The 24973-nt window shown below is 42.6% G+C and overlaps 1 protein-coding gene across 1 annotated transcript in view; it reads left to right on the top strand.

Annotated features, from left to right (window-relative positions):
- ST8SIA6 (ST8 alpha-N-acetyl-neuraminide alpha-2,8-sialyltransferase 6) overlaps positions 1–24973 on the top strand; it is a 165283-nt gene that overhangs the window by 42300 nt on the left and 98010 nt on the right. Inside the window, exon 4 of the mRNA XM_005856728.2 lies at positions 15047–15133. Coding sequence (XP_005856790.1) covers positions 15047–15133 — 87 coding nt within the window. The remainder of the gene's footprint in view (positions 1–15046; positions 15134–24973) is intronic.

The following is a 24973-nucleotide window of genomic DNA, read 5'->3' as shown; positions in this document are numbered from 1 at the left end:
ATCTCAGCTTTCCTTGCTTCTCTTATATTAATATGCACTTAACATTGATGACAGATCCATTCCTGTAAAGCTCTTGTAGACAAAGTGCCTGAAGGCCGGTATATCAGGAAAATGCAGGTTCCAACTGATGGAGGACACCCTGATGCAGCTGTTTTGATGTAGCAGTGGCTGGATTCCCGAAGCTGAAATTAAGGACCCACAGCAAATTGTCCTGAGTCGGGGTTATCCCTGTGCTGGCGTTGTTAGGTTACACCTTGTCTGACACAATGCAAGAATGATGGCTCCCATGGGGTGACTTGAGGAGCCCATCTCTGTCCAAAATGTGGAGCCTGCTTCAGAGTTGGAATCTCTACTTCAGGCCTTTGATTGGACTACTAATTTTTCTGAGCCAGTCAAGAGGGGCTGGCTTGGCTGATGATGGGTTGATGGGATGTCATGAATTGGGAAGGCCCAATTGGGAGGCCAGAGCTGGGGGTGAGGGGGAGCAGGTGTTGTCCAGGGCAGTAGGAGCCAAATATTGGTGGTGAGGGTGGTCACAGTGATTGCTAATTATGACTAAGAGAGATACCTAAGATGAAAACCAGGAAAGGCAAATCTATCCAGTGGGATAGGATGGGAACTTGAGAAATGAGTAGTCACAAGCATAGATTGGGGGGAGGGAGGAGGGGGAGGGCCGTGAAGGGGCCAGAGGTTCAAAGTGATTACAGTTCTTGCACTAGACCAGAGGGGGGTGCCTCTCTTTGGTTCTGCTTAAAGGCAACAGGATTGGGTGTGAGGGTGGAACATATATTCCTTAAAAGCATTTTTAAAATACAAATAATGTTCATTGTGAATTGTCATAAATTAAAAACTCATTACCACATGTGATCCTACTCACAAAGACTGGTTTTTCAGATGAATAGGAAATGGGCTAGGAATTAGTTAAAGAGCAAGAAGGGATATCCTCCAAGGGGAAAGGTGCTGTAGAGAAGCTGGGATGTCCTGGGAAAGAGGTTCTGTTGCAAATGGAGACAGAGCCGAGTATGAATGGAAGACAGCAAAGCAAAAAGAAAACATCCAACCCTTTGCCTCCACCTCCTTCCCCCCCACCCACAAATCTGTAACTGGACATAGTAGCTCTGATTTAATTACATTCAAATTATCTCAACATTTAAGTGAAATGATAGGACATTTTTTCACCTGGGAAATTGCATATACTCAGATATGAGATTAGTACACTTTAATGTAATCAAGAGCTCAATTTTGTTGAGTAGGTTTATTGCTCCTGAGTTGCGTGAGATGAGACTTGACTCATTGACTACAATGTTCAGAACTCAACACCACATGGGAGTAACTGTGTTTCTTCCCCTCCAAGAGTTTCCTTGTTGAATTTCATCTGTAATTATATTGTTCCATTTTGTGATGGATAGGCCTCTTAGGGCACTCTCATAACCCTTCCTAATTACAGTTTACCTATAAACAGAGTACATTTGGTTACCCAGTTCTCTTTTCATTCAATATTAGTAAGAATATTTGGACAACAGCTTATTAAATATGGTAAAATCTCAATTAAATAGGATGAACAGAAACTGGTTCTTCTGGTTAATTGAGTCTTATGATGAGCTGGGGATTGATCAAAAGATGACCCTTTTGGTTCTAATTCTCCCTGTTGATTTTTTATTCTAGAAGTTTAGCTTTCTTTTCTATCTGATCAGCTCCAGAATCTATCTATATTTCCCTGGATGAGGTATAATCTTGAAGTAACTTGGGTTCATTCATTTATTCATTCATCCATTTAAAAAAATTTTGTTAGGCGGCTACTAATAGATGAGAAAGATGCAATCATGTCACAGACAGACATGGAAACAATGTGACAGTGACTTCAGGGCAAATTCTAGAAGTTGCTTTTGAAGAAATGCTAGTTCACAGTTACAAAACATGGGTCATAGGGAAAAATATTGGTTGAAAAGGGAGTCTTGTGTGCTGCTTGTTAACTGCATGGTAGTTTCTATCTTATTTCAGAATCAGGAAAATCATTACTACATGTGACAGGGTCTTTTACCCCTTTTCACATTTATAAAGTTGCCACAGTAAGATGAGATGGTCCACTTGTTATTTTTATTCTCTTATTACATATTTTCTTTTGTTTAATATCTAAGGTGTCTCCAACTGTTTGGACATGATTTCTTCAAGATGTTTGCATTGCTTTTCATGCTGATACCACTCACCTGAATTTCACAACTAAACCCAAATAGCCTTTGTAAGACATACAAACATCTACCAGTTTTGAATGTTAGGTCGGTAAATTAGAATTTTGCTCACTGCTCACCGGTGATGAGCTTCTGCGGTGTTTATGTTTTTGTAGCGTATCATTTCCCTGGAGCCTTATTGATTAAGTAGCTTCTCCATGTTGGTACCCAGTGTTGGACCAGTTCTCATTGCTTCATTTTTTCCTCGCTCTGATGATCAGAAACCACAGTACTACCCTATAATTTTGTTTGTTCATTTTTTAAAGAGAAGATTCCATAAAATTTTCTATCTGAGGTCCTTAGTTTTGAACCTAATGCTTTCTTGAAACTGACTGTGAAATATGAATATGGAAAAATGAACTATTGACTTACAGGTTATAAGAGAGTTTTCACTCACTCTTTGATGACTAAACTTATTTTGTAACTATTGTTACGGTTCAAAATATTTAAGCATTTTAAAATTCTTAAATGTATCCAGTGATTATACGACTATTTCAAACACTATCATAGAGTCAACATGGAATACAGATAAAGTTATTTTCTCATTAAAGTTCTTACCCCAGAATTCACTTCTCCAAGTTTTATTGGAGAAATATTGAGTTGACAGAGAAATTTATTCACTTTTTAGTTGGGATGGAGAACTCTTTTATTGGGATTGCATAGCTAATAACTCACAACCATTGGCCTTTTCTTGGAAAAGGCTGGCATTTGTCAACTATTATCTGGTTTGCTTGAACAACGCCCTTTGGAGGGTTGTGTTTGGTGGGCCAAGTGGAGGTATTAGCAATGGTGGAGGCTACCTGTGTGTTTTCTGTAGTGGAGCTCTGGGTAGGACAAGCCCTGCACCTGGCTCAGAAAAGCAATTATGTTCAATGTTCTCAGTACCATAAATCTCTTATATTATTTCCTTTGTTGAGCTTTTCATCTGAAAAGTTAAAAAAAACCCACAAAAATAACAAACACTTATTAGAACATGGTAATTTAGCTGTGTTTACCCTTAGAGTTTTTCAAATAGTTTCCTTATTTTCCCCTCTAATGCTTCTGGCCATAAGACACTGCTCTTGAAAGTCTAGGTCAGCGGTTCTCAACCTGTGGGTCGCGACCCCTTTGGCAGTCGAACAACCCTTTCACAGGGGTCGCCTAAGACCATCTTGCATATGAGATATTTACATTACGATTCATAACAGTAGCAACATTACAGTTATGAAGTAGCAACGAATATAATTTTATGGTTGGGTCACAACATGAGGAACTGTATTTAAAGGGCCAGAAGGTTGAGAACCACTGGTCTAGATTGTTATGAAAAAATTATCAGGGCAGAAGAACTTGATCCATGAGGCTTTTAAGACTTTGTTACTCAAAGTATGCTCCTCAGTCCAGCAGGATTGGCATCATCTAGGGGATTGTAAGAAATACAGAATATCAGGCCCCTCTCAGATCTCCTAAACCAGAGTCTGCATGTTAGTAAATTTCCCAGGTGCCTCATGGGTGCATTGCCGTTTGAGAAGCAGTGATTCAAGAGGCCTTCCATGACAATGAGGGCTCTCTCCAATCATGGTGCTGTGACTTTTCATACATTATTTCTTATAAACTGCATCACATCTATCACAGAGATGGTATTATATCCATTTTGAGAATGAAACTAAAAGCATAGAGGGGTTAAATAACTTCCTTGGAGCTAAGCATCTAGTGTGTAGCAGACCAGGGATCTGAACTCTGGTCAGGTTGCCACCCAAGTTTATCCTTTTGATCAGGGTAATGAGTTTATTCGACTGGGAAATGTTTTCAGCACTCTCATCCAGAGTGTTAAAATATAATTTTAATAAAATCACGTCTCTCATACAGATGTGAAAATGAACACTTTTTAAAGATTTTATTTAGCTCATCAGTGAGAAAAAGGGTAAGGTGTTACAAGCAGATCAAAGGCACAGACGCATTTATAGGTCAGGGATCTTGGGATGAATTTGCAAATGGAGGCAAACTCATTTTTTCCACTGTGGGAGAGAGTTGTCTCTCCACTGGACATAACTTATTTGCATGCCTATAGACAAGAATTATTTTGCATTGCTGTCAGCTAGCTACAATTTATAGAATTGCAAAATAGCTCTGTTAAAAAATTATTCATGACGCTTGTTAAAATGGTAAGACAGACTTTATTCAGTTCTACTGTGATAGGTATAAGGATCATTGCAGTGGAGCAGTGGGGGACAGAGATTGAGCTCTACTCTAAATTCAACAAGGAAATGTGGGAATGTATAGCAAAGGAGCAGGCCAGGGGTCAGTGGATAGTCTTAAACAAGATTCAACTGAGTAAATTTTAAAGATTTTATTGGCTTTGAATTATTCAGTGGTTCATGAATTGGGAAGCATCCCATCTAGCAGACAGAGAAGAGTTTCAAAGAGCTATGGAAAAGGAAAGGCTTTTAAAGGCAGAAAGAGTGTGGGATAAGGAAGTTTTTAAATTAAGAGTGCAAAAGGTAGATTGTTTTATGCTTAGGTTACGTTCCTGTGTGGGATGGAAGGGGTTTATAATGCCAATTACCTGACTAGTGCTGACCAGGTAATTCCAGATTGACTGGTTAAGGTTAGAGGCTAAGACTGCAATTAAAGTATTAAGTCGGTTTGCTGATGTGGGACTTAGCACAAGTGACTCCATTTTGGGCCTGCTACTTGTTTTTTGTTTGTTTGTTTTGTTTTGTTGTGTGTGTTTTTTTTTGTTTTGTTTTTTTTTTGTTTTTTTAAACAATGGCAAATTACTAAGAGGAAACATCAAGGGTAAGAAGTGATTCAACTAATCTGGCCTGACAAGATTCTTGCTGATGGCAGGCCAGGGTGATTGGATATCACCTGAGGATGGTGAGAGATGAGGAATTCTGTCAGATATTGAGGGCGATCATATGTGGAGGATGAGGAATTATGGCTAAACTGACTTTGCAAGCTTCTTGCTAAAATTGGGCTCTGAAAGCCATGCCCAAGGATTGGGCCTTGTTGAAAAGAGCTCAGAGGAGCCTGCCTAGAGATTGGTCAAGGAGAGAAACTTTGTCAGCAAACATGGACTCAGAATCAGCTAACCTGAAGGGGAGGGGTGCTGTAGACAATGAATAGCTTTCCTTTGAAGGATGAATTTTTCCCTACAAGGGGAGGTTGAATAGCACAACGTTAAGACCAGAGAACCATGGTGTCTAGGTTCAAACCTCCACTCCAGTTCTAACTAGTAGAGTAGGGGTAGGTATGTTCTTTATTCTTATAGTGTCTTATTTTCCTCATCAGTAAAATACACAGTGCCTACCTTGTCTATTCATTGAGAGGTATTAATGAGATGACAGCTGTGTAAGGTGTTTCAAACAGCACCAGCCATCTAAGGATCATCCAGTAGATGTTTTGATTGTTATCTTCATCCTTAACCAGGAGGTATATCATAATTTTTGCATCAAGGTATATGGACATTGGTATTAAAAACATCGTTTATTCAAGGTTTTCAAATTCAATGTACCTTAAAGAGAGCTCAGAACAATCTTGGCTGTGTAGAGTAAGAAAGTATTGTTGGAGGTGGGTTAGAAAAGACTTAGAAAGCTGCACTGTAGATGAATTCTACCCTGACTCTGCACTACACTGAGCTTTTCTCTAGCCCCCAAAGGTCTCGCACTTAAGGACCAGTGAAACGAGACACCAGTGCCCAATGGTTGTCATTTGTTTTCTTCCCAATCAGTTCCTTTAAAATTTTTATCTCTAATTGCCAAAGGCTCATTTGCTATTTAGTATCCTACTCTTGCCCACCTGGTTTAAAAAATTTAATAAATCTCTATATCGGAATTCAACCTTCTCAAGTAAGTTAGTGCTTCTAATTTGCTCTAAAAGACTCATGCGAAGCCAGGCCCACCTGTTCCTCTTGAGGCAAACAGTGGAGTGGAGGGGACTGAAATTCAGAGGAAGTGAGAGTCTATCAGGTTCATTGCTGTGGATTCTTCCTTTAACATTATAGTGATAGGCAGTGATACTGTTAATGGGTTAGGGAGATTTTGTGCTTCAATGGATAACTGTATTCTTCAGATCACACTCTCCTGTGTTATCTAGGTCTAATCCTTTGGGAGCAATTTTACAACACTGTAAGTAAGTTATAGTTAACTCAGAGCAATGCAAAATAATTCTTGTCTATGCATATGCAAACTACATTCTATTTGGTGGAGGTCCAATTGACTTCTGTGCAGCCTCTCCCCCACACCAATTTTGCCGCCATTTGCACATTCACCTCAGAATTCCTGTTTTATAAATGTATCTGTGTCTCTGCATAGGCTTCTCCTGCTTTCCTCATTATGTACAAAGTAAACTCTGCAATGTGTGTTCATTCTATATTTGTGGGGTATTGATGATTTTTCATTTTTGAAAACTATCAACAATGGTAGGGGGGCTGGAATACATTATGGCAACTAATATAGTAGTAAAAAGCTAGCTAATTATCCTATGTCAAGGGCAACTAAAGGCAGGTAAAAGTTAAGAGAAAGCCAAATTAACAGAAATTGTTTGCAGAATTTTTTGCAAGTTCAGTTGGCTTCAGCGTTCCTGTACAAAAGGTGAAGTGTATGTACTCATTTTAAAAGCAGTTTCTATATCTTGAATTAAATGACATCTACCAAAACACAGATTCATGGTTTCTTGAGGTTAATATGCTTATGGAAAAGAGCCAGCATTCATTCTACAAACTCAGCGTGGTAGGCGTGTGTTTACCTGACTGTCCTCTTCATCAAACTCTTTGTTCCACGGCAGAAGGGACACTGCCTTGTTCACTGTCCTATTTCCAGCAGCCGCCATTCTCAGTGGCACCTAGTTTGGGTTCCAATGACACCTGGTGAATGACTGAACGACGACACAGGCCAGGGTCTGCCCATCTCTGTAGGCACCAAGACTTGGTTCTGTAGGTCCTGTGTACGGTTGGTATTTCAAAGGCAGATTTGTGTTAACCAAACTCATAGGCAAGCAATTTATAAACCAAAATACCAGTCAGTTAGAGAGAGTAATCAAACTATGCAGTGGGCTGGATGCATCCTGTTCTCTCTCAGGGAAACTACGTGGAGGAGGCACATTATAGCTAGCAGTTTGCTTGATGAGCTCGAAGTCAGAACACAAGAGGCCACTATCGCCTCTGTGCCTGAGGCAGGCCAGCCTGTTGCACTTCTTTACAGGGGGGTTTCTGCTGGTGGTCAGCAAAGGGGAAGGAGCAGGAGAAGTATATGGAAGAACTCTAATTCTTTGGGCTTTCCATTTTAGGCTGCATTTCCCATCTGTTAAGAATTCTTTCTTCAGAGAGAATAACCTTAATTTGGTTTTAAGCTTTTCATTGAGATTCACAATCTAGTTTTGCCCCCTTTATGGCTACTGTAGGTAGAGTTTGGATGTTCTTGAAACTTCTTGGTTGCCTACAGGCAGATTATTTTGAGGGATGTTTCACTGGTCCAGGAGCCTGATTGCACTAATTACAAGTAATGCTCAGAATGTGAGGCAAACTCTATGTCAGAGGTCCTTGAGGGTACCCAGTAAGTATTAATGATATTGTTCTGTAGGGATCAAATCACTTGTTTATTTGTTTATTTGTTTATGAGATATTCTTTGCATTATCAGAATCTTAATTTTTATTCTTTTTCCAGGAGTCTCTTAGCTTCTTGCTATTCTGTGAAATCTTGCCAGGTAGCTTTGTAAACCGATCACTTTCAACTCAGGACTGACCTATAAAGAGAGAATTGCTAAAAAGCAGATCAACCACACAGATGATGATAAAAGAAATGCTTGTTTTGTGTATATTCCCCCTCCCCAAATCCTATTAAAGATTTTTTGAAGTGATGAAAATGTGCCCGAAGGCTTAGTTGCCTAAACAAATAAATTCTATGATTAAATAATGAAAGCAGTCAGAATCCATAACATGACTTGCAAGGAATGGAGAAAGATGAATTTGTATCATTTAATGTTTAGCAAACTGTCAATAAAAGATGAGTCATGGTCAGGGGCTCTGTATGTCAAACTAAAGAGTGTAGAGCATGTCCTGAAGCTGATGGAGGTCATGGAAGGTCTTGGAGCAGGGACACGACATGATCAAATGCACACGAGGCCACTCATCTCAGGGACGGTGAGGATGGAGCAGAAGGGAAAAGAGGTTGGTTGAGATGTTTAGAGAAACAAGCAGGTTGCGAAGACAAGAGGCCTGGAGAGAGTCCTGGGAAATACTGTAACTGAATACCAACCATTTGCTTTAAAGTAACAGACAGAAAAAGGAGAACCTTGGAGACACCAACACTTATAGATTGGTCCAAGAAAGAACCTACAAAAGGACCCTGATCAGCAGTCAGAGGTAGAAAAACAAAGAGAAAGGATTGCCATGGGAACAGGTACAGAGTGAGCGGTCAGTGGTCCCAGTCCTTCTGGGGGTGAAGGAAGAGGACTGCAATGTGCCTTGAATTTGGAGATGCTTTCCAAGAATGGTTTAGTGGATTTGTAGGTAAAGGAAAGGGTCAGAAGTGGTTTGCAGTTTGAAGGAGGAACAAGGCATTAGGTAGGAGAGAATAGCGGAATGAGTTGTTTGGCTTGTTTTTTACTTTGAGATGGTAGAGAATAAGCGTGAGAAGGAGACAGTGGACAGGAAAGGCTAAAGATTCAGTAAAGAGAAAAATGAAAGGATGGGCCTGGATCTTAGAGGAGACAGGGAGGGATATGATGGCAGGTGGCTTGTCCTTCTGTAAGAGGAGAGACACTATTTTCTCTGAGATAGAAGATGAGGATGGCTTATGGCTAAACATTAATTCATACCAGGCAGCATCATTTTTTTTTTCTGAAATAGGATTAAATAGGAAGACACAGAATGGTGAAGACAGCAGAACAGTGAATGTGGAAAGTAGCTGTTGAAGGAAGTGGAGGGAGGAGGTGGCTAGCAATACGTAATAGGATTGTTAAGGTGAACAAAAGTCCAAGCAAATTAGACACCATGAGTTTATCAAAGCCCCAACCCACCTACTCTGTGATTTCTCTCCCCAGCAGTCCTGGGGGCTTAACTATAGGAATGTGTTATTCCAATAGTTCTACTACTCTCTTATCACAGATTTGCCAGGTGAGTGTGAAAAAATATCAAGGGAACTGGAAATTGAGTGCTGGCAAGATGCTACACATGCTACATGTGAGCAGACAAGCAATCTTACATAGTGACAAATGGGCAGAGATTGTGGGCTTATATGGAGCGACTGGATAGGCGTCGGCGGGGCAGTGGGAGCCTTCTCAGCATCTGGTCTGGGAGACTTCAAGCGCTAACTTGGTCCACCGAGTTCTAGGGGAGCTCCAAGAAGGTGGCCACTATTCCTTCCGTGACTTGTATTGGGATCACTCTCCACTGTCTAGTTTGGCAGATCACACGTGGACTGATTCTTTCTCTCTTCACCAGCTAATTCTGGTAAGATGTTGTTACAAAGGATTTTCATCAGAAGATTGAAATTTAAAAAGTTTCAGAGCTGACAGAAACATCATTGTCATTTTGAACCCACAGAAGTCTGGCCCCAGGGATTTTGGTTCTCACAGCTTGTCTGGCAGCCCTCCTGACTCCTATGTGTCTTCTCCCCTCAGACCCAAGTGCTCAGATTGCCAACTTCAGTTAGTTTGAGGGGGTCCAGTTTACATCGTGGCCTTCTTCCACCTGAATGTGAGCTCCCGGCACAGGCTGTGGTGTGCTCCACATCTGTAGCGTCCTGTGCCATCATTGCAAGTTCTTCCTGACGCCTGGTCCTTGTGGAGGGGCCTTTCCAGCCGGACCCCCAGTAAGCCCTCCTGGGTCATAAGTCAGCCCACACTCGTCTTGCACAGTCTCTTCTTCCACCAGGACACCCCGGACTCCAGGTATTGGGCATTCCTACTTTCATCTCAGTCAAGTTCTCTCTGTCCTTTTTGACTTATCTGAGAGAGGTTCCCAAATCAGAAGTGAAGGAGGATTCAGTCTATTGTCTTCATCCGCAGTGGGTGCCAACCGCACAGGTCATGTCCTCTCTTAACTCAGAACTGAGGAGATTTCTTCTTTTCCTTTTCCAAGAGCAAGTAACTCCCTCATGGTTCTCCTCATGAACTCAGATTCAAGAAAACATCTGGTTCTCACTTATCCACACAACAGAGAGGAGTGACTCTCTAGGCTAACTGGGTGACCTAGCCCTCTCCCTGGAAGACCTCACGCCTCCTCCTTCTCCAGGGACTCCTAACATCTCTGCAGTGTCAGGTCTTCAAGCATTTTAAAACATGGCAGTTACACTATTGATTTGTGTTTCAGACACTGTTGAAAACAACACGAACTGGGAGCTCTACCTAAGGGCAGTGAGAGGGGCTATCTTGGTCAGGTGCCTAATGCAGACAACGTTTGAAGTTTATGGATTAGCGTGTGAATGCTTGGACATTTTCTAGAACATTTCCATTTTTTTTTTTAAAATTTAAGAAAATTTACTGGGGTGACATTAGTCAACATGAACATATAGGTTACATGTGTGGGTTACTAACTTACAAAATCTGTATATAGGACCATGTGCCCACCACCCAAAGTCAAATCTTCTCCTGTCTCCTCATATTATGACCCCTTTCTTCCCCCACCTCCTCCCTCTGGCAACCACCACACTGCTGTTTGTGTTCATAAGTTTCAGTTTTATATTCCACATATGAGTGAAATCATACAGTTCTTAGCTTTCTCTGTTTGACTTATTTCACTAAAACAACCAGGCAGCCAACCAGATGGGAGATGGTATTTGCAAACAGTAGCTCTGACAAAGGTTTAATTTCCAAAACATATAAAGAACTTATAAAACTCAACACCAAACAAATAAACAATCCAATCAAAATGTGGGCAGAGGACCTGAAAATACACCTCTCCCAAGAACATACACACAGCCAATAGATACACGAAAAGATGTTCAACCTCACTGGCAATCAGGGAAATGCAAATTAAAACTACAATGAGATACCACCTCACACCAGTTAGAGTGGCCATTACCAACAAGACAAGCAACAAGAGTTGGAGAGGTTGTGGGGAAAAAGGAACCCTCATCACTGCTGGTGGGAATGTAGACCGGTACAACCATTATGGAAAGCAGTCTGGTGATTCTTCAAAAAAAAAAAAAATAGAGCTACCATATGATCCTAGGAAGGTTTTAATGACAATAGATGAAAAGGAAGAAAACTGTGAAGACTCTTTGAATGAAAAGGGGCAGGAGAGAAAGAGAAAGGAGAGAGGAACTCAGTGGGCTTCCTTTTCTCTTCCTTTCACTGGGAAGTGGCTTTCCATGGGTGGGAGCAGTTGCTGACCCCTGTGGGAATAATGACCTGGGTGGTTTGAGGAAATAACACACTGATGTGTTTAGGAGAATCAGAACACAGCATTTATTTAGTGACTTCTGTATGCCAGGTGTTTTTAAATACATCCAGTATAAACCCTAGTCTCAGTCCATTTGGGTCGCTATAACAGAAACAGAACACTATAGAAAGGGTGGTTTATAAACAGCAGACATTTATTTCTCACACTTCTGGAGGCTGAGAAATTCAAGATCCTGACACCTGCAGATCTGGGATCTGGTGAGGTTCTGCTTCCTCATTCATGGCCATCTTTTCGCTGTCACCTCACAGGCAGAAGGGGGCAAGGACTCTCTCAGGCTGATTTTATAAGGGCACTAATCCCATTCACGAGGGCTCCCCCTTCATGAGCTTTATCACCTCCCACAGCTCCACCTCTGAATACCATCATCTTGGGGGGAATTTCAACAAGTGAATTTAGGGAGACACAAACTTTCCATCTATAGCACCCCTATAACTACTTTATTGAGTAAAGATTTTAAAAAGGAAACCCTTAGGTTCAAAGACCACTGTCAGTGAGGGGAGCCCAAGTTCAAAGGCTGGGCCTAGTGACCCTTAAGACGCTGTTTCTTTTCCTATGATTTCATTCTCTCATTGCCACTTTATCCCTGACACTTCACTTGCCTTCCATGCGTTGTCTGTGATTTAGTTGGGCGAAACTGTTCGGGCTTTTTATTAACAAAGATACTCTCCAATTTAAGGAAAGTTATATGACATTAAATCCTATGGGTGCTTGCTTGTTACAGTTTTACAATTCAATATTGCAAAGCCATCATAATTCAAAGCACTGCTGGCTTGGTAATTCACTTCATTAACGGTGCTGCCCAAATAAAATACACAGCCAATTAGAAATAAACAAATCCTTGGAAAGTATGATTACACATTCAGGAAGCACAGAAGGTGAGGCATGTAGACAGAAGGAGGGAGATGAAGGACGGCTGTGGGGGAGGGGAGAAAAATCATATCAGGGTAAAGAGGGATTTTATGAGCCCATATGTACTCTGTGCACAGTGTTTTTGGAAAGCATTTCTGAGAAATATTGGAGAATTAATTATGGAACTTTCTTGTTTATATCTCTGCCTGTACACCTCCTGCTCCCTCACCTCCCACATCCAATTTATTTTGAAGTCCTGTCAGTCTTATCTCCAGAATAGATCTTACATCTGGTGGCTGCTCTCAGGCTGCTGGGCAGTGTGGTGCCAAGGGCCATGTCTGTATCTCAGGCTCCTCTCTTTCTGGGCACTCGGGACGGGCGCGCTTTTCTGACTCCCACATTGCGACCAGGCCAGGCATGTGACTAGTTCTGGCCGAGCTAGAGCATTCAGACCCAGGGTAAGGCTGCATCCGGCATCTTCTGCTGCAGCAGTTATGGAAGCTGGCTGTTGAAATGAAGGTGCACAGCTGCCCTGGAAAGCCACCCAGCCATGCAGTGGGCATTTCATGAGCAAGTTAACAGAGTTTTTTCATGTAAAACAACTGTGAGTTGGGTGTTTTTTATGACATCATAGTCTCAGTGGCCATCATCTCTCCCCTAGAACCCTCTTAACTTGATCACATTTTCTGTATCCTACTTCCTCCCATTTCATTCTTCTGTGTAGTGAACCTCTTAAAACATACATTGGGTCACATCACTCTCCTGCCCTAAACCTTCTATTGCTCCTTATGCAGATAAATTCACAACATGGTTCACCAGGCCTGTGTGCTCCAGCCCCTACTTACTCCAAACACCCGTTAGCCTTTAGCTGTGAGACCCACCTGCCTTCTTCCAATTCCTCAAACATTCTGGGTTACATTCTGGGGCCTTTGCACATGCTTTCCCCTCTGCCTGAAAGTCCCCCTCCCCGTCCCCAAACACACACTTCCCAAAGTTCATCTAGCTCATTTGGATTATCCTTGAGATCATCACCTAAAGCAGTGGTCGGCAAAATGCAGCTCAGCAAACTGCGGCTCGCAAGCCACATGCGGCTCTTTGGCCCCTTGAGTGTGGCTCTTCCACAAAATACCGACTTCTGCGCATGGGCCACGAAGTTTCAATCGCACTGTACGTGCGTGCCTGCATGTGGTATTTTGTGGAAGAGCCACACTCAAGGGGCCAAAGAGCCGCATGTGGCTCTCGAGCCATGGTTTGCTGACCACGGAAAAGGATACCATCTCAGGGGCCCCCCAGTATGCAGGGGTCTCCCCATTACACTCCTCCAAGGCACCCACTGCTGTTTTAATGATCCTAATCACAGCTCATAATTCTATACTATATTCACTTGTGTGGTTTTTGGTTTGATGTATCTTTCTCCCTACTCAGACTGCAAGCTCCGCTAGGGAAAGGGACCATGCCTGCTTTATCCACTACCACATCCTAAGCATCCTGTGCCTGGCCCCCAGCCCATATTAAGTTGTCTTGGGCAAATACCTTCAGGATGGTCAAATAAATGGATTGATAGTAGTCGGAGTTGTATGCACAATTTGAAGGCTAAGGAAAATGATGTTACACGTTTTTGAGCATTTACTGTATCAGGCATGGTGTCGAGTGCTTTACATCCATTTCCATGTCATTGTACATATCATGACAATAACACTATGAGGGAAGGACTGGAGATGTGGAAGCTGATGGCTGGAGTGGTTAAGTAGGATGCACACGTCCACGAGTCTCCGTAGGTAGCCTGACTCCATAACCCCTTGCTTTTTTGCTTTAGTTAGTCCTTACAGGAGGATATTTTTCCATTGATTTTTAGATAGAGTGGAAGGTAGGGAGGGAGAGAAGCACTGATGTGAGAGAGATACATTGATTGCTTGATTGATTGATTAGCTGCCTCCCACACGTACCCAACTGGGGCCAGATTGAACCTGCAACCCTAGTACGTGCCCTTGACTGGGTATCGAACCTGAGACCCTCCCGTGCTCTGGCTGACGCTCTAGCTACTGAGAAACACTGACCAGGGCCTTACTTTTGTATTTGGTTTTGTTCCAGCTCCAGTTTTTCAAGTTCATAAAGCAATAGCTATTAGGAAGTTGCTATTGCAAAAGGCCCTATTTCGTGGCTACTATAATAATCAAAGGCCAGATTTACTTTGCATTCTTTTTGGAGAGAACTGTTGATCTCCTGTGCCTGCATGCCTCCTACCAGAGACAACATCTTTTAAAAATAAAGTCTGCTCACACACACAATGGTTAAACTATTCAATAACGCGTTCATTGCACATAATAACTTCAAAATAGGAAAACATGATAATATAACATCTTCCAAAGGAGTTCTTTTCTTTTTGACATTATAGTGTGAGATTTCTTTTTTAGACCCATCAGAAGTGAAAATATCAATTTCCTTTTCCACCGAGAAATCTAATAATGGAATACAAACCAGACTTCATTTGAGCACACTTTAGCAATTAAATCTGGTTTCTGTTAACAGCATCTTGTAAGCTCTCATTTTAAATCAACCTTTCTTTAAAATCTCTTCCATGAAACAGCACCTATCTGAATAAGTTGCTCCAGCCAACGGAGAGGTGCACAAACCTGCAAGATGGCTTCCAGACGCTCTCTAACAAGACGAAAAGGTAAGTTCTACACTTTTATATTCTAAATATTTTATAGCATGCTTGAAATCATCCAGAAACTAAGACTGTTCAGGCCTGACCTTGAGCTTGGATGCTCCCCTGGGTGAGGAGGACGGGCCAGGAGCCGGGCAGTGCGGCCCAGGGTCAGACCCCGGCGGCAGGGACTCATCCTGCCCTGGGTCACATTCAGTAAGAACTGTGCAGTTCTGCAGGCTAAACTTCATAGGCCCGCAGTCTTTTTGAGAACCCTGTAAACATTCTGGACCTGATTTTAGAAAAATGCTCACTTATATTAAAGTGCTTGCAATCCCAAAGGATTAGCAGATTTACCCCAAATCCCGGCTGTGGCACACTTCCCCACACCTGCTTACAATCCTGTATTTCTAGAGAGTTCTTGACACCATCTTCTCCAAACTGGGGAAAAGGAGATCTAAAAGCTACAGAGCTTCAGACAGAATCGCCGAGGTGGCCTGGGGTCAGAGGGCAGCGGCCCTGCCTTGCTCCTGTCATGTGGGAAGGAACAGGCCTGAAGTTGCTGGCCCAGAAGGCGCCTTTGGGGTGGGGCCTTGGTTACACCTGTGATCTCCCTTAAAAAACTCACTGCAGTTGCATTTTGCTGTGGGCTTGACGGACAAAGGTGGAAGGTTATTCAGGTAACAGGTACAGCAAGTTTCCTCAGGCCGGTTCATGCAAGGGGCCCAGTGACCTTCCCTCCTCCATATTGTTATATATTTTCTCTTTTTCCCCCTGAAAATCTCTCTCTCTCTCTCTCTCTCTCTCTCTCTCTCTCTCCCTCCCTCTCTTCTCTCACACACACACACACACACACACACACACACACACACACACACACACACTTCTTACTCTTTTAAATATAAGCATAGTGTTTGTGGGAGGAAGGAGTTAAAAAGGCTGCCTGAAACCCATTCACTCCCTTCCCTGGGGGTGTGGGAGGTTGTGTGTAGGCAACCTGGTCTAATCTCTTTTTAACTGCACCTCTGGGTTAGGGGCTAATGATATCTGCTGGGAGAAAGTGTCCTTACTGGTTGAGAGCCCCTAACAGGCTGTTCCCTGGCTTAGGGATTATTTACAGTAAATGGGACCCAGGATTTATGAGGCAGGTCTCCCTGGAGAGTGGCTCCTAAGCCAGCGGTTCTCAACCTGTGGGTCGCGACTCCTTTGGTGGTCGAATGACCCTTTCACAGGGGTCGCCTAAGACCATCCTGCATGTCAGATATTTACATTAGGATTCATAACAGTAGCAACATTACAGTTATGAAGTAGCAACGAGAATAATTTTACGGTTGGGTCACAACATGAGGAACTGTATTTAAAGGGCCAGAAGGTTGAGAACCACTGTCCTAAGCCATCCAAGTCCCTGGGTAGAAGGGAACTGTGCCGTAGTTTAAATCTTCCTGCTGTGCCAGGGACCCCACGGACCCACTCCGAGACCTCGCCTACTGTTGGAAGCCAAGGTGCATGCCCAGTGCAGGAAGACAGGACCACGGAGCATCCTTGCTGTCCCAGGCTCCTCTCTGCTTTGTCTGAGACTCTTGACTGACTGGATCCTTGACCTGAGTAGGAAAGCCTGATACTAGGCGAGATCTCTGATATGAATTAGTCTCGTTGGACAATCCAATCCCGTACGATAGCTCAGTTTATTACAAAAGGATAGCCCTCTTCAAATTTTTGTTTCCTTTTCCTTAAATTCCAGCTGATGGGCCCTAAGCTTCCCGGAGAAACGGCCTGTGCTGAGGACCTTCCACTTGCCACACCTAACCCACTTTTCTCTCTTCACTGTGGTTTTGTCTGGGTCATTCTTTGCTCTGGGAGGCCAACCTACAAGGACTTCAATCTATAGGCTCCTTTGTGACCTGGTTTTCCTTGGATTTGACCCAGAGAGGAGCACTAGAAATTGATCAGAAAAAGAAAATAAGGAAAGAAGCTTTCTTATTGTGGTGTTCCTCCAGGTCAGCTACATCCTTGACTGAAGGAAGCTGTTGCATCCTGAATGAAAGCCTTGACTTTTGTTAGAACCCCTCCCCTCCCATCTCCTTCCCTCCTCTCCTCTTCCCTGGATTCTTTAGCTTAGGTATAGGCTATAAATAGTCCCCTGATACTGTACATGGATTTTCCTACATTTGGCCCACACCTTTAGGGAATACCCCTTCTTTAAGCTTTTCTTAAATGACACAATTTGGGCCCTCATTCCTGCCAGGACCCTCGCTTACCGCAGATGGCAAGAATGAACACTTACCAATGCTTCTCTTCTCAAACAATAAATTCATTGGATTTGGGGTGGATGTAAAGTAGCTCATGCATTATATATGGGGCTACACATCTGTTTTGATCATGTTGGAGCCATTTGTTGTTTCTTGAGCTCTTTCTGAAACTTCCCCTGAGGGACTCAAATTCGAAACCTCTTGCAGATGAATGGCATCACGCCTCATGAAGAGTAGAACTTGGAAAAACTGGTCCTTGCTCTACCATCGCCTGTGACAAGCCAGTTGTACTCCTTGCCCAACATGTGAATCAGTGTGTGAAAGTTGCCTCTGACTCTTCAACTCTCTTTCTGACATGAATTATTTTTGCACCTCAAAGTGACAAAAGTCCTCAACGTAAGGCTGGTCCAAAGCTGTGCCTTGGAGCAAAGCACTTGGTTCAGCATGGGGGGCGGAGGGGGGGAGAATTCTTGCATCCTGGAAGGTGTTCTTTTCTAAGGCAGAGAATTTGACAACTCTTATGTGCATCCACAAAAATGGTTAACTGTAGGATGCTAATGAAAAGGCCTGTGCATATGCTCTCATGTTTGCTCTCTTGCTTTTTTTTCTGTTGTTTTGTGTTTGGTACTAAGACCTTTTCTGGGCTATTCTTTAGGGGATGGCTTTCCAGTACACAGATAGTTTTCACCTGCTCGTGTAATTAGCCTGCACTGGTATTCTGTTTGGCAAAGGTCCAGAGAGAGCAAAATGTTATTTTGCACACAGGAGACTAATTTTTTCAGTCGTATTGTCTATTATCAGGAATTGTGCGTTCTGCGACCACTGCTATTACAGACTTACAGGGAACAATCAGGAAAGCTATTCAGTGTGTGGTGATAAAAAGTAATTTCATTTTCTTAGAAATAATTATTTAGCTCTATTTTTGTCATGGTCTGTTGAAGTCTTAGAATTTTCTCTTTCTTCAGCCAATTTGTCCTCTTCAGATTGCTAACATAGAACTTAGGGAGACAGAGTTGTGGTGGGAGAGGAACATGCTCCTTTTCTCCACTGGCCTTGACTATATTTTTGAATCAGCAGTTGCCATTCTAAAGAATAGGATGGTATGTATCACAATTTTTTATTTTCTGTTTAAGGAGACTATGAACTCCAAAGGGCTTATTCACAATTATTCTCTCCCTGGTGTCAATCACAGACACAGCATATAGTTGTTGCTCAGTAAATATTTGTTGAATAAACTAATAGATGAATAAATATACTTCTTAAGCCTTCAACGCATTTATCTCTACCATCTCTAATTTCTAGCTCTAAAAAAAGTATCCTGAAATCTATAAACTTCTATTCCTTTTTTGAAACTACTTTGTAACTTCTGTCTTTCTCATACTTTGAATCTTCAGGTTTGCATTGTTTTCCTACCTTATCCTTTCCCCTGGAATGTTTCTCTGGGTTTCTTCAGCCCAATCTTTTTCACCAGTTATCTCACAGATAAAATATGATACTGTGGCCCTAACAGTTTGGCTCAGCGGATAGAGCATCAGCCTGCGGACTCAAGGGTCCCAGCTTTGATTCCCGTCAAGGGCATGTACTTTGGTTGTGGGCACATCCCCAGTAGGGAGTGTGTAGGAGGCAGCTGATCGATGTTTCTCTCTCATCGATGTTTCTAACTCTCTATCCCTCTTCCTTCCTCTCTGTAAAAAAATCAATAAAATATATTAAAATAAAATATGATACTGTGTTAAAATTGCTAGGTAAGCCACCTTAGCACTGCTTATTTTCAACATGGCAAAGATTATTTGTAATTTTTTTCTGACTATATATTTAGCAAAATGATAATTGTCTGGATAACCAAGCTATCTATCTTAGTCCACATTGCTTCAGACCAATGAACTGATTTTTCTTTTAAAAAATATAATTATTATTGATTTCAGAAAAGAAGGGAGAGAGAGAGATAGAAACATCAATGATGAGAGAGAATCATCGGTCAGCTGCCTTCTGCATGTCCCCTATTGGGAATCAAGCCCCCAACCCAAGCATGTGCCCTGACCAGGAATTGAACCATGACTTCCTGGTTCATAGATAGATGCTCAACCGCTGAGCAACACCAGCCAGGCCAATGAACTGCTTTATCTAAGAGCAGATATTTTTAGGGGTTGACCCAGGAAATGAACTCATTTCTCCCCTCCTGGGTTTTTCTGCTCTGTGTCTGTGCCTTTTTCTTCTTTGTGCTGCTCTTCTGTTTTCCCAGATCATCTTAGATCCTGAGAATATTTACAATTATACTTGTTTGATGTCTGCCATTTGATCAGGGTAGATGAACTACTCTACCAAAATCTTCTAAAACACAATGTTATAACACAAAATTTTATTCTCTCTCATACAACATTCAATATAGATATTCCTTCTCGATTAGGCAACTCTCCTAATATTGACTTAGGGATTTGGTTCCTTCCATCTTACATGGTAGCCATCTTCAGCAGATGATCTCAGGCTTGCGAGCGAATATGCAGATGCTATGGAGAAAGCACACACAGCTTGGAGGAGACACACATCACTTCCATTGTTTGGAAAGGGCCCACCTAGATGTTTATGGTCATGTGACTGGTTTTGGCCAATAGATGTGAGTGGAGTTTGTGTGTAGTTGGCATCAGGAAACATAGTGCCTGGCTGGGAAGCTGTGTAAAGCAACAACTATCCTATCTAATAAAAGAGTAATATGCAAATTAACTGTCACTCTGTCACAAAGATGGCGGCGCCCAGGCCCCTCAGCTTGCCAGAGTCCCCCAGTCCTGGGGGGGGGGGGGGGGGGGGCGGCCACTGAGAGCGGGCAGCGTGAGCAGCCAGGGCCAGACACTTGCTTCAAGGCAAGTGTCCCACCCCAGCCCCGGAGGGCCTCTGGGCAGTTCGCACATGTGGCCTTCTACATGGAAGCTTGGCAAGCACATTCCTCCTGGGCATCCCTTAGGCTTGCTGCTTAGGTTGTCTTTCCTCCTGTGTCTGGAAGGAGGCTGAGGACCCACAGTTGCTGGGTGTTGCTGTCCCTGGGACCACAGCACCACAGGCTGCAGGGCACTGGCACCCTCCGGAGCTGGGCGCTGCTGTGGGGAACAGTGCCCACTCTCTGGGATCCACCTGCACCTGGCATGTTCGGGGGAGGCAGCTGGGGGAAGACAGATGCTGGGCTCAGGGAGTAGGGGGTGGGGTAGGGAGCAAGTGGGAGGAGAGGAGGTCAGGGTGATTCATTCCAATGGATCTCACTCCAAGGCTTCATTCAAATGCAGAAAGCTCTCCAGTGATGTCAGAGCCTTGGACCTTGCCTCGGGCTTCTCTGACTCTCCCACCCTTAGGCTGCAGCTCACCAACTTCAGGGAGGGAGGATGTTTGAGAAACCGGCCTGTCTGGTTGGAAAAGAGTGCGGGACCATCCCTCTGTTCACTTCTGTCTGTTTTCTCTTTGTAAATTCCATTTCCGGTTTTCTACACTCTTTCTAAGGGTGACCTGGCTTTTGACAGGAAAAAACAGACTCCTCTACAGTTTCACAGCAGACCTCATGGACTGATTCTGTTGCCTCGCCCTCAGAAACCAGCAGGTGTATATGTCGTGTTCATGTAAAAGCATTCAAACCTGTAGAGAACTTTTATGAGTTTACTTGAGCCAAACTGTCCACACTTGCTGGGAAGCAGAATCTCAAGGGGTTGGGACAATGATCCGGAGAGTGGCTGTTTTTTCGCTTTGTTTTATTCATTCTTCTTCTTCTTTTTTTTAAATTTAATATATTTTCATTGATTTCCAAGAGGAAGGGAGTGGGAGAGAGAGACAGAAACATCATCGGTGAGAGCGAATCACTGGTCGGCTGCCTTCTGCATGTCCCCAACTGGGGATCAAGCCCACAATGAGGCAAGAATCCCGCCCTGGCCGCGGAGAGCCTCTAGGCTGCAGAGAGCCTCTGGGCAGCGGGCACGGAGCGGCCAGGCCCCACAGAGAGCAGAGAACCATGGGGAGTGGGCCAAAGCTGTCATGGCTCCTAGATTGGAGAGGGCTCCCTTGAGGGCTCCCAGATTGGAGAGGGTGCAGGTCGGGCTGAGGGACCCATCCCCATGCATAAATTTCTTGCACTAGGCCTCTGGTATACTATCAAATGAAGCACCAATCAGCAGTGGTGAACCAGATTCATCTGCCACATATACAGGGTGTCCAAAAAAATGTAACACACTATAATAGCTGATAGCTCAATTTTTAAAATGAAATGTATTTTTGAAAAAATATGTTTATTGATTTGAGAGAGGAAGAGAGAGGGAGAGAGATAGAAACATCAATGATGAGAGAGAATCATTGATTGGCTGCCTCCTGCATGCCCCCTACCTGGGTACTGGGCTCACAACCTAGGCATGTGCCTTCGACTGGAATTGAACCTGGGACCCTTCAGTCCACAGGCTGATGCTCTATTCACTGAGCTAGGCTGAGGCTGAGATGTATTTTAATAAACATTGCCTTTAAAATTATTCAGTGTTTAATAAACACTGCCTTTATAATTATTCATTTTTGAGGACACCCTATATTAAATAACTCCACCATTCTCATCATTCTATTGACTATAGGCCACCAAAATGTTTCTTAAAGGTGGGAGAAAAACTTTTTTTTTTAAACAACAGCAATCTCATATCTTTTAAAAAAATATTTATTGTTGAAAGTATTACAGATGTCCCCCTTCGTTCTCACACTGGCACTGACTCATAAACACATGACTTTGAGAAAGTGGAGCTGACATTTCACAGGACAGTCAACCAGAGACAACTTATCATGACATTAGAGAACTGATTTGAGCTTGAGAGGGATTACAGTGAAATGCCATTGGAACTCAACAAATTCCCCCAGAGATCTATTCGTCTCAAAAGCAAGAGGAAATAGAAATCAGTAGTACAAATTCTCATAAAACTAGGAAAACCCTCTCATTTTATGACACCTTGAGCTTACATAAAGATTGAGTTTTAGCCCTAACCGGTTTGGCTCAGTGGATAGAGCTTCGGCCTATGGACTGAAAGGTCCCAGGTTCGATTCCGGTCAAGGGCATGTACCTTGGTTGCGGGCACATCCCTAGTGGGGGGTGTGCAGGAGGCAGCTGATCGATGTTTCTCTCTCATCGATGTTTCTAACTCTCTATCCCTCTTCCTTCCTCTCTGTAAAAAAAAATCAATAAAATATATTTAAAAAATAAAAAAGATTGAGTTTTAGTTTTTCTTCCCTTCTCTCTAAATTAAATACAGTTCAGTTTGTTTTTATTTAGTACATTTCTGACTTTATAGCCAAAGCTTTAAAATAAAGAGAAGAAACGTTTAATGAAATGGAGTTAGACACATGCTAACCCCAGGGAGAATCTTCTAGGTGCACTACTCCTTTTAAAAGTTTAAAACAGGAAATCTTCTATTTCAAAGATCCTGAACTTCTTGGGGTAGCCTAATTATCACTAAGGAAGGAAGGAATATCCAGCCATACAAAACCTTTCTCCCTTTTGGAAATATTTTACCATCTCTGTCTCTTTCTCATTCTCTCTCTCATGCACACACTAATTAAATTGGGGAATTCCCAGGAGCATACAGATAATGTTATTTATGTTGACAAGAATTTGCAGTTTGTTAAAGGAAAGATAAGATATGGCATTTATAAACAATCGTAATTATAATGCATCTCAACAGATGCAGGAAGCAGATTTTTCTTCACAGCTGAAATATGGCCTCATGAGCTCCCCATATCTGGGTCTTGCACACCAGAATGGGTTAGTTATATACGGAAAGGGATGATAACTCATGACCAGACCACGTTCTTCTTTTTCGACACCAAATGGGCAAGGGAGTTACTAAAAATGGAGGGGAAGAGAGAAGCAATTCACACTGTGAACATGATCTGCCTTGTGAATGGCCTCTCTGGCAAAATTAAATGAGGCAAGGAAAGATGCTGTCTGTTAAATGAAAGGTGATAAACAAAATTCATCAGGTAGATGTGGATGCCTCCCGAGATGCTGTAACCCAGCAGAGTACAGGTGAGACATACGCCCTCCGCATAAACAGTGTGCCACTACCACCGGGACCCGCTGAGGGCCCATTCCCTGTCTCAGCACCAGAGCGTAAAAAACAAAGATTCCAGGTGGGAGCAAATACATTGTTTATCTGTTAGTGAGAATGGGGAGCTCAAACTAAAGAAAGGTACCAAAAAGGCCCTTTTGAATTTACTGATTAATCCCTAAAGGTACATGAAAACACAAGCTCACGTAAACAGGATTCAAAATACAAGGAGGCAAGATAATTGAAGTAGTATCTATTTTTTAGGGTAATTGTTAGGGATTTAATTAGATAATGCATGAATGTGTTTACCATGAAGTAGCAATAACCAGTAACTGCTAAGAATGCCTATACCATAGCATTTGGAAATTTGTGGTCTTTATGATTTGAGTAAAGAACCCCTCCCTCCCCCAGCAGGCGGTAAATTGTTTAAACAAACAGCTAAAGTCAAATACTGACCTCAGATTCCAGTGAACTAAATTTTATAAAAGCCCTATTTATGGGTTTGCACAGGCATCTTTCTGTCAAATATTATCCTGTCTCAACAACATTTTAAGTGGCAGGAAAGGCCACAGCAGCCCCTTGCTCACCATTGCTATTCTTTCCTTTTCCCTTGTCTACCAGAGGGGGCACACCCTGGCTGAAGCTGGAGCTCGTCTGAGCTTGGGTCCTGGAGGTGATGGGAGTCACCCTGGGGAAGGCGGGGAAGACAGGAAGCCAAGCTCCCCTGGTTCTGCCAAAACTGTGCATGATAAGCAGCACCACCACATCAGACAGCAGGCCAAGGTGTGAATTTGGCATTCAGGACATGTTAATGTGTAAGGTAATACAGGGAGATGGTATAAAGTCAGGGTTACCCTGTGTTAGGTGCACAATCACCATTGGTTCACCTGCCAGTACTTTCGGAAGGATCAGTTTATTATCAGGGCCTTGTTTGGGGTGGCAGTGGGGGAGTGATTTGTTCTGATCTCAGGAAAGAAAAGCAAGTAGTATCTGGAGAGCTCCCAGGATCCCAGACCTTTGTGTGACCACCATGGTTAAGGGTGACCAAAGGGTAAAGGTCCCTTTAGGGGCACAAAACCCTGGACACAAAAGGTTGGTGAGGGTCATGAGTTCGCCTTCTCCATAGATTAGCCTGGACTCAAGCCGCCTACTTTGACAGCCTTTCGTTTTATTTATAAACTAGTGTCCCGGTGCACAAAATTCGTGCACATTAAAAGGGAATTAATTAGCAGAAATATTTTAATATTGCTATTTGCCCTTTCTCTATAATAGAAGTGTGAGAGATGAAAGGAAATTAGTAAAATGTATATGAAAATAATATATAGATCTATTAATAATAAACAGTAACAAAAGGATATAACAACAACAGAGGCATGATATAAAAACAACAAAAACATGATATGAAAATGACAAAAACATGATATAAAAACAACAGTGATGCAAACAATGACTGATAAAGTGATTAAACTTATTCTAATATCTCCCTGTACACCACATTAAGAGTGAAAACACTTTCAGAGTGTTTGACTAATTTCCCTTGTGATGAAGTATTTAGAACTTTAACT

This window comes from Myotis brandtii, unplaced genomic scaffold (genome assembly GCF_000412655.1).
Source record: "Myotis brandtii unplaced genomic scaffold, ASM41265v1 scaffold1042, whole genome shotgun sequence".
NCBI classification, from domain to species: domain Eukaryota; kingdom Metazoa; phylum Chordata; class Mammalia; order Chiroptera; family Vespertilionidae; genus Myotis; species Myotis brandtii.
This window is presented reverse-complemented; position numbering and strand designations above follow the sequence as displayed.